The sequence below is a fragment of the Myotis brandtii genome, unplaced genomic scaffold (genome assembly GCF_000412655.1).
Source record: "Myotis brandtii unplaced genomic scaffold, ASM41265v1 scaffold71, whole genome shotgun sequence".
NCBI lineage: Eukaryota > Metazoa > Chordata > Mammalia > Chiroptera > Vespertilionidae > Myotis > Myotis brandtii.
In genome coordinates, this window is record NW_005370787.1 from 1,148,372 (window position 1) to 1,159,401 (window position 11,030).

The 11,030-nt window shown below is 39.0% G+C and overlaps 1 protein-coding gene across 1 annotated transcript in view; it reads left to right on the plus strand.

Annotated features, from left to right (window-relative positions):
- UGGT2 (UDP-glucose glycoprotein glucosyltransferase 2) overlaps positions 1–11,030 on the plus strand; it is a 172,626-nt gene that overhangs the window by 7,859 nt on the left and 153,737 nt on the right. The window contains exons 4-5 of the mRNA XM_005882398.2: positions 9,814–9,944; positions 10,417–10,529. Of these exons, the coding sequence (XP_005882460.1) occupies positions 9,814–9,944; positions 10,417–10,529 (244 nt within the window). The remainder of the gene's footprint in view (positions 1–9,813; positions 9,945–10,416; positions 10,530–11,030) is intronic.

The following is an 11,030-nucleotide window of genomic DNA, read 5'->3' on the forward strand; positions in this document are numbered from 1 at the left end:
TGGAGGAAAGGGCGAGCAAAATGGCCACCTAAGCCCTGTCCTGTTTGTAATGGAAACTACGGGAAGTCCCAGGGAACCGAACTGAGCTGATGACCCAACTGGTCCAGGCAGGCCCTGGAGCCTCCCTACCTGGCTCCCCATAGGACTCTGAACTCCTCCCAGAAGCCCCGGGTAATCCTCCTCCATACTGGAGCCACTTTCTCAGCACTCTCGAACCCCGGTCAAACAGCCTCAGAGGCTGTGACCTTCACCGGTGTGTCTGGAAAGCCCATAAAGAGCTATTTTTCTGAGCCTTTAGGGTGTAGCTGGGGTGAGCTGTTCTTTTCCCAGGCCTTCCTGATTATGCCAGAAAGCCCTGCGACCCTCCTGGGTGAGATACCTTAGCTGCCAGGGGATGACATCTAAAGACCTTACAGAAAGCTTAGAAGAAATTGCCCAGATTATTGTCGCATTACAAGACCAGATGGACTCTAGCTAATTTTGGTTACCCTCCAAAATTAGAGAGGACTTGACCTTCTCACAGCTGAGAAAGGGGGACTATGCCTATTCCTAGAGGAAGAATGCAGTTTTTATGCCAACCAGTCTCCCATAGTAAGGGATGAAGGTAAGGATTTCGTCGATAGAGCCTCGAAGGTCTGACAACTTTCGGAATCTTGAGGCACCTGGCTACAGAATATTAACTGGGCCTCCTGGCTTTTACCTCTAGCTGGATCCCCTCTTTATGCTCCTCCTGGCACTCAACTTTGGCTCTTGTTAAACCCTCTAATGCATTTTTTTTTCTTACACAGAGCCTGTAAAGCTCTAAATCATCGGTTCTCAACCTGTGGGACGCGAACAATGAAAATACATCCTGCGTCTATTTTTGCTAAACTTGTTTAAAAAAAAAAAAGAAAATACATCCTGCATATCAGATATTTACATTACGATTCATAACAGTAGCAAAGTTACAGTTTTGAAGTAGCAACAAAAATAATTTTATGGTTGGGGGTCACCACAACATGAGGAACTGTATTAAAGGGTGGCGGCATTAGGAAGGTTGAGAACCACTGGTCTAAGGAATACCCGTGGGAGTAGGTGAAAACTTAGAAAATGTGATGTCATGAAAGCCAGGAGAATATTAGATGGTAAATGATAGATGTTATCAAATGCTATAGACAGATCAAGTAATGTGAATATTAAGCTTTAACAACAGAAAAATTTTGGTGACGTTGGTGAGAGCAATTTCACTGTTATAATAATCAAAACTGCCGAAGCCGGTTTGGCTCAGTGGATAGAGCGTCGGCCTGCGGACTCAAGGGTCCCAGGTTCGATTCCGGTCAAGGGCATGTACCTGGGTTGCAGGCACATCCCCAGTGGGAGATGTGCAGGAGGCGGCTGATCGATGTTTCTCTCTCATCGATGTTTCTGACTCTCTATCTATCTCCCTTCCTCTCTGTGAAAAATCAATAAAATATATTTAAAAAAAAAAATAATCAAAACTACAGTAGGTTGCCCAGCCAGTGTGGTTCAGTGGTTGAGCATTGACCAATGAACCAGGTGGTCACTGTTCAATTCCTGGTCAGGGCACATGCCCCAGGGTTGCAGGCTCCATCCCCGGTTGGGGGCATGCAGGAGGCAGCCAATCAATGATTCTCTCTCATCATTGATGTTTCTATATCTTGTCCTCTCCCTTACTCTCTGAAATCAATAAAAATATATTGTTTAAAATAAAAAAACTACAGTAGATTGAGGAATGAGTAGAGGTGAGTACGTAGAAATAGGTATTGTTCAATCTTTCAAGATCAAGTATGAAGTGAATAAGATGAATCAGAAGTTGACTGTGAGGCTGCTGCTTTTTTTTTTTTTTTTTTTTAAGATGAGTGTGATGTATGTGTATTGACAATTGGCCAAATTCAGGTAAAAGGTGAAGTTGTGGATAAAGGAAGGCTATTGAAAGGGTAAAATTATCAACAGGTTTGTTGGTGAGCAAGGATTTAGTTATTTTAAAACATCAGCTGAAATAGCCCAATGCATCCATCTCTTGATTGGGATGAACTTGTAAGTTAAGCCTAAATTAGTGTTATTTTTTCTAAACAGCTGAGTCCTACATCTGTCACTATATTAGAGACAACCTTACCAGTGACCTTGACAGAATTTGATGTCTGTTTTCAGGCACTACTTACATTTATTTTTGTTGACTCTTCTCTGTTTTCATGGGTGACTAAAACCCTTTTGACTGATGTAGTCTTATTTAAGTTATATTATTCATTAATTTTGGCTATTTTCTTTTTGGTTCTATAGCTATTATGTCTTTGTAAAGATCATTTCAATTTTTTAATTACTTTTCAAGTACAGTTTACAATCTATTTTATATTAGTTTCAGGTGTACAGTATAGTCATTAAACAGTCATATACTTTTCAAAGTATTCCCCCAATATTTTCAGTACACACCTGGCATGCCTGAGCCTCTTCCTCTTCCCCAGGCATGTTTTCCTTGACTTCTCTTTCTTCTGAGCTCTAAGGGTCCTTTTTTGCCTCTGTAACTTGTTTCCTGAGCCCATTTCGTCTATGGCTCACTTCTTCTACCTCTGTGACTTTCTAAATAAGTTTTTTAAATTGAATTTATTGGGGTGACATTGATTAATAAAATTATATAGGTTTCAGTTGTACAGTTCTATAATACATCATCTGGATATTATATTATGTATTCACCACCCCAAGTCAAGTCTCCTTCCATCTCCATTTTTATCCCCTGTACCCTCTTATACCTCCCCCTAACCCCTTTTCCCTTTGGTAATCACCACATTGTTGTCTTTGTTTATGAGGATTTGGGTTTTTGTTTTTATTTTTGCTTAATCCCTTCACCTTTTTCTCCCAGCCATGAACCCCCCTTCCCTCTTGTTATCTGTGGTGTGTCCTCTGTGTCCCTACCTGTTACTGGTGAGCTCTTGGGGTGCCGCGGGAATAAGAATTTCATGAGGCCCCCACGGGAGGATGAGGTATGGTAGAGAAAGCTCTATTGATGATGTAACTTTAAGAGGGTTTCCCTCCGGAGGTCCCATCTCCATTTTGCATGGAAGAAATCCTGCTGTGTTTTCAGCAGAGCTAATATCAAAGCCATTGCCCAGAGCCGTTGCTCCATATTAAAGCACAGTCCAATCCAGCATCTGGCTAGCGTAGCTTGTGTTCCCAGCTGCAGTCCATTGCATGTGCTTCTAGAGCAGTGGTTCTCAACCTTGGATGCACATTAGAATCACCTGGGAATCTTTTTAAAATCCTGATTTCTGGGCCTCATCCTCCGGAAATTCTGTTTCTTTGTTATGGGGTGGGGCCACAACATTAGTAACAAAGAAACAGAATTTCCGGAGGATGAGGCCCAGAAATCAGGATTTTAAAAAGATTCCCAGGTGATTCTAATGTGCAGCCAAGGTTGAGAACCACTCTAGAGCCACATGGCAGGCTAGTGTGGGTCATGGAGCAAATGAGTGCAAGGAAGCAGGAGCAAAGCAAGAGAAACAAGAGAGTGAGAACTCGGGGTTATAACTAGGAGCTTAACAACATTTCAGGATTTTGCATGTTTGCAGTAGCTCTGCCCTTCTAGCCAATAAGCTTTGTTCCCCGGGCTAGACAGGCAAGCACCTTCCCTATGTTACCCCGACTTCACTGTGCATGTGCCCATCTTCCCTTTTGTTTGATCCCTTTCCCCAGTGATCTGCAAGTAATGGACCTGTGGTTCCCTGGGGAATGTGAAGTTGCAGCTCCTGGTGAAGACCATGCTTACAATGGTCTTTGCTTTTTTCCTGTTATTACTATTTAATAACTAGCTAGTTATACTATAACACTCTGACTGTTGTCAGTCTGTTCTCTATGAGTCTGTTTCTATTCTGTTTGTTAGTTTATTTTGTTCATTAGATTTCACATATGAGTGAGCTTTTGCTTGTAAAAATTAATTAATAAAATAAAATTACTGGATTAGCAATGTATTATTGCCTACAATGAAGAGACCTATTCATTTCTTAAATATTAATTCTAGAAATGTATTGACTGCCTGTTTTATATGCTAGGAGTAAAAAAGGTACAATTGAAAGTCTAGAAAATATTTGTTTTCATAGTTTATAGCTTAATGGGAAGAACAGCATTAAACAAATAATTATACAATTAATTTTCAGTTACACTTTTGAGATTTGAACCAGAGATAGTGTAGAGCAAGCATGTCAAACTAGCGGCCGGCAGGCCAAGGCATGGGCCCGCTGACTGCGAGTTTGACATGCTTGATGTAGCGTTCTGTCAGAGTATGTAATAGGATCTAGACTTGGGAAACTCTTCCAAAGCAAATGACTTTAAAAAAAAAAATCTTTATTATTGAAAGTATTACAGATGTCCCCTTTGCATTTTTTTTCCATTGACCTCCTCCACCTGGCACTCGCCCCTCACAGGCCTTTACCACATAATTGTCTGTGTCCATGGGCTATGTGTATATGCATATAAGTTCCCCTGTTAATCTCTCCCCCATCCGCACTCCCGCCTTCCCTCTGAAATGCATCAGTCTGTTCCATGGTTCTTTGTCTCTGCATTTATTTTGTTCATCAGTTTATTTTGTTCATTAATTTCAATACATGAGTGAGAACATGTGATAATCTTTCTCTGACTGGCTTATTTTGCTTAGCATAATGCTCTCCAGGTCCATCCATGCTGTCGTAAATGGTAAGAGTTCCTTCTTTACAGCCAAATAGTATTCCATTGTGTAAATGTACCACATCTTTTTTATCCACTCATCTGATGGGCACTTTTCAAATCTTAACTATTGTAAATTGTGCTGCTATGAACATAGGGCTTCATATATTTAAACTAAGGTTTGCTGAATAGGAGTTAGCCAAACATGCACCCTCTACCCTCCTGCATTTCATGCCAAAGGGATAATGTGTAAAGCCCCTGAGTTGTTAACCTCCACTTTCTTTAGGTATTGTCTTAGTACCATACAAGTAGTAGTGAAATAGCTAGTGTTCCCCTCACCACCATCTGATTTTGTTCACAAATATTCTTAGTCTCCATCTTTGTATTCTTAAGTATATGTTAGCTTCTACTACTTGATTTGTTGGCTTCAGTGATATCCTTTTATTCCCAGTTAATATTTATAGAAATAACTGAGCTTACTTTACTTTCCCCTTAGTTTTCCCTTTGTTGCATTTTTGTTGGTGGTACATTGTTCTACATTGCCAGAGCATACAACATTTACATAGTCTTCTGTAAATCTTAACTCCTTAATTAGGCTTATTTTGAAGTTATTTCTTAATTATATACAATTTGCTTTCTAGTTGATGCCTCATAAATAACTCCTCTGGTCCAGCCAGAGTGGCTCAGTGGTTGAGCGTTGACCTATGAACCAGGAGGTCACGGTTCAATTCCCAGTCAGGGCACATGTCCAAGTTGCAGGATTGATCCCCAGTGTGGAGTGTGCAGAATAATGATTCTCTCTCATCACTGATGCTTCTCTTTCCCTTCCTCTCCCTTCCTCTCTGAAATCAATAAAAATATATTTAAAAAAAAATAACTCCTGGGAATAATGGCATTGAGCTATTCACATACATAACTGTGTATGTGTGATTTTATACTTTAGATTTTTAAAAAATAAATATTTTTTATTATTGATAGTATTACAGATATCTCCCATTTCCACCCCCTTTACTTCCCTCCTCCCAACCCCTACCCATCCCCCCAGGTCTTCACTACCCTATTGCCTGTGTCCATGGGCTATGCTTATAAGTATGTAAGTTCTTTATCTCTTCTTGTCCCCCCAACCCCACATCAAGGAATGTTCCATGCCTCCATGCTTTAGGTCTCACTTTGTTGGTCAGTTCATTTTGTTCATTAGATTCCACAAATAAGTGAGATTGTATGCTATTTGTCTTTCTCAGATTGGCTTATTTCACTTAGCATAATATTTTCCAGGTCCATCCATGCTGTCCCAAAGGGTAAATAAATATACTAGTACTTTAGATTTTTAACTTTAGAGTTTTACCAACAATGTTGCATGCTGACCATTGAGTCTTTATTCTTAGATATGTAGTTTCATTACTCCTTTTAATTCTGGAGAGTTTTCTGTTTCCTGCTCTTTTTCTATTTCTATTTATTTTTCTTCACATTTCCCCTTTTTCTCTGTTTCTTTTACTGTCTTCCATGACATCTTATTACTCTTGTGTTGCTTCTAATTTAGCCTCTATTTTCTAGTATTTTTTCTCGTTCTTTCCTCAGTTCTTTCAGAACAATTTTTATAGCTTCCTGTTTTAGTCATCTCATTTCTGAACGTTTTCTCAAAAACTATAAAGAGGCCAAAATTTTTACCCTACTTACCCTACTTAGCTTCCCACAGTTTCAAGCATCAGACAGTTATAAGTTACGAGACATGAGACTCCTGGATCAGAGCTGAAAGACTTTATAACTTACCAAGAGAAATCTCCTGAGTATGCTGTAGATGCTTTTTATCAGCCAGGATCCATTGCAATAACTCCGAGACTTTTTACTGTCATCTTAGAAAGGATCTAAGATTGGTATGTTAGACTGTAGGAGTTGTTGAATCATAAGGTGGTTATAATTCTAAGTTTTATACTTCATCCCTCATCTGCCTAGCAATCTAAAGTTTTAATGATTTTGAATCCTTCTGACTACAGTGTTCACAAATTTCCTTCCTTTCTCACTCAGTGTAACTATGCATCTCTGTTGTTTGAAGAACCTTCTCTAACCCAAGACAGGTCTTTGTACTTGTTGTCACAGTAGTGTGTACTTTAAACTGACAGAACAATTGGTAAAGAAGTCCACCTGTATGGAGGAGAGTTAACAACTAAGACATCATTTGAGCAAATGCCTTTGAATCTACTGCCTAGTTCTTGGCCTGTAACCTCCTCCTTATTTTCATTTCACTAATAGGCAACAAATTGGAGGACCATTTATTTCCTGATGGCCATACAATTTTGTCAACATGTCCACTATCAGTTTACAAGGATTTCCCTCAAATTATGTTAATTGGCCCATGGGATGGATCTTTTCTCCTCTAAAATCCATGTCTCTTAACATTCCATCTTTGTTGTCAAATCTGTCAAATGGTATAAAGGATCTGAGTTTTACCTTACTTGCAAGCTAACAGATTAGTTTCATGGATGCTAACAGAAGACATAAGACTCCTGGATCAGAGACAAAAGACTTTACTATTCAAAGCAAAATCAGTAACCAGTGTCCATATATTTGTGCTGATTCTCTGAGCTCCAGTTCTCATGGAGCAACATAGAAGGCCAGACACCTGCATCCTGAATGGGTTGTGGGAAGAAGAGGAACTGAGAATCAAGAGTTCAGCACCTTTTGAACAAGTAATAAACATAGCAACAAATAATCCAATCTTTTGCTTCACCTAAAGCAGCGGTTCTCAACCTGTGGGTCGCGACCCCTCTGGCGGTCGAACGACCCTTTCACAGGGGTCACCTAAGACCATCCTGCATATCAGATATTTACATTACAATTCATAACAGTAACAACATTACAGTTATGAAGTAGCAACGGAAATAATTTTATGGTTGGGTCACAACATGAGGAACTGTATTTAAAGGGCCAGAAGGTTGAGAACCACTGACTAAAGTATATTTTTCCAGTCAGCATCCTCATCCTCTTCTCAGATGTAGAGTGTCTGTGCTATATTCCCTTTTGTCCTCCCTTTTCACATCCTATAGGTAGCTGCTCTGGATCTACCCCAACTCTGCTCTTTTGTATGAGAAGTTTCCATGAGTTGGTAACCCAGTGCCAAGGAGTTCAGGAGAGAAAAAATGACCAAGGAGTGTCCAGGGGCAAAACTATACATATCTGTACCAGCTTGACTCTAGAGCTGCTCTCTTGTTACCTTACCACCTCTTGCTGGCAGTGGAACGGTACTGCAGTTTTCTGACACAATGGCAATACTGCAGACGATGATTATACCCAGGGCGGTGTAGAGAAAAGGGTGAAAATCGATAGTATTATTCCTGCTATTCCTATTAGTGCCACCAGGCTCTCTTCAACTCTAGGCTGCCATTCTCTTCTGCCCTCTCCTGTTCAGATGATCTCTATCATCCCAGGAGTGTCCAAGAGTTTTTTAATTAAACTGTAGGATTCATCCTTCTCCTTTTTGCCTTTGAAATCTTTGGAGTGAGTTTAAAAGAGAGAATCAGTGTATCAAGTTAGTTTGTTCCAGACAAGAAGACATTTCTCTTATTCTTTAAGGTCTGGTTCAAGTTCAGTCTCCTACAGTGTTCTGGACACACTAATTACACTGTTGTGTGTACTAAATATCAGTTGAATCTATTCATACATGTAATTTAAGATCTACTAACAGTCATATTCTTTAATTTTTTGTGCTATTCTTAGAATTGGTCTGATACACTAACATCTTCCAAATAGATTTTTAAAAATTCATCTTTATTGTTGAAAGTATTACAGATGTCCTCTTTTTCCCCACATTGACTCCCTCCACCTTGCACCTGCCCCCCCGCCCCAGGCCTTTGCCACACTATTATCTGTGTCCATGGGATATGCATATATGCATATAAGTTATTTGATTAATCTCTTTCCACTCCCACCTCTCCCTGCATTCCCTCTGAGATTCATCAGTCTGTTCCATCAGTCTGCTTCTGTGTCTCTGGATCTATTTTGTTTATCAGTTTATTTTGTTGATTAGATCCCACATATGAGTGAGATCATGTGAAACTTGTCTTTCTCTGTCTGGCTGACATCACTTAGCATAATACTCAATGGCAAGTTTATTTTCACCTGGACTTATATTGATTTATTGGACTTTACTGGAAGATTCATATGAAGTTCATACTAAAATAGAGATATTTTCTCTAACACCATCCATAACCAAACTTAAGATATGATTAATCCAAAGCATGGAGGCATGGAAGAAACTGACTTATCTCCATGTAGGGGTGGAGAGATAAGAGATAAACCAAAGAACTTATATACTTACTAGAGGCCTGGTGCATGAATTTGTGCACAGGTGGGGTCCGGCTGGCCCACCCCAATGGGGGCCCATTGGGCTGGGCCAGTGGGGGAGGGGCTGTGGTTGGTTGGCTGGCTGGCCCCACCCCCGATCTGGGTGTTGGGGGCCAATTGGGGACCGGATCAGGCTGGTTGGCTGCCACAGTGCACGTCATAGCCACTGGTCGTTCTGGTTGTTCTAATCGTTCTGCTGTTCCGTTTGTTGGACTTTAATGTGTGTGTGTGTGTGTGTGTGTGTGTGTGTGTGTATGTGTGTGTGTGTGTGTGTATATGTGTGTGTGTATGTATATGTGTATATATATATATATATAGTGAGAGAGAGAGAGAGAGAGAGAGATAGATAGATAGATAGATAGATATAGATATGCATAGCCCATGGACATGGGCAATATGGTTGTGAAGACCTGAGGGGTTGAGAAGGTGCTGGACAGAAGGAGGGGGGCAATGGAAGACATCTATATTATCAACAATAAAAAATATTTAAAAATATAGGATTAACTGATGAACAAAAATAGATCCAGAGACAAGAGACAGGGAACGGGGGGAGGGGGGGTTAGAGATCAACCAAAGGGCTTGTATGCATGCATATTACCATAACCAATGGACACAGACACTGGGGGGGTGGGGGCCTGCCCTTGGGGTGGGAGTGGCTGGGGGGGGTGTTAATAGAGGGAAAAGGAGACATATGTAATACTTTAAACAATAAAAAAGATATGATTATTTTATATTAATTTAGCATTACAGTGAGAGAGATGTGCCTATGTGCTGAATACAAAAATATTGACATTCTTTTCTTTTGCATTGTTTTTATAGAGTCAGGTTATTCTTATTACAACTTAATCCTGAAGAAAGCTGGACAATTCTTAGACAATTTACATATCAATCTCTTAAAGTTTGCTTTCTCTATAAGAGCATACTCTCCAACTATTCAGATGTTTCAACAGGTATGTAAAAATTCCCAAGCTATCTATGACAAAGAAGCATGCTAACAATGTACATGAATCTATCTTCGGGTGAATATCTTCCATTCAAAAGTATCTACACACTTACCATATCTGGTTCCATAGCTTATTATTGATTATATTATTATTGCTATCATTAACTATAATATAATTGATATATAATTTTATAGTTATTTGGAATAAGGGTATTATGAGGACAAGTCACCATTAAAATGAACTATATAGATAATTTTAATTTGATGAAACTTTTCAACTACTTTGAAGCACATATTTCTACTATAAAGTTGATTTTGTTAAAATATTTAATTCTGCCTGCATATAGATATTTCTTACTTTAATTAGAGCAATAACTTAATAGTAGTTGATGAGTTATTATAATCAAAGTAATGTGAGTTTTTAAAATCATATTGTAATTATGAATTACTGTAGCTAAATATAATCTTTGAAATCTTAGATTGCAGCTGATGAGCCACCACCAGATGGTTGTGATGCATTTGTGGTTATCCATAAGAAACACACCTGTAAAATTAATGAGATTAAAAAGCTGCTGAAGAAGGCTACTTCAAGGTAAATTAATGAAAGCCTTTAGTGAAAGAAGTGCTTTATGAAAAGAGTTGAGGGTCAAAATAGCCTAAATTTCTTATAATACAAAATTTTAATATTCTAAGATATTATATTTTAAAGAATATGCTATATATTGAAAAACTGAATATATATGAGCTGGGAGTCTGAGTCCTTTTCTAAAATATATGAGTACTTTCAGTATTTTGTCTTAATTAGCTTTTGACTTTAGAGTATAAATTATACCAGAATGCCATAAAATATAGGTATGTTTTATATAAACAATAAACATGGAACCTATGGATTTATATGGACTATATCTCTTTCAATATAAACTGAATGTGTACCTTAGAAACAGAAAATCTACACTAATAAAAGAGAAACATGGTAATTAGCGTACGACCGCTACCCTTCCCATTGGCTAATCAGCATATCCTTATGCAAATTAACTGTCAGCCAAGATGGCGGCCGGCAGCCATGCACTGAAGCGAAAACATGAGGCTTGCT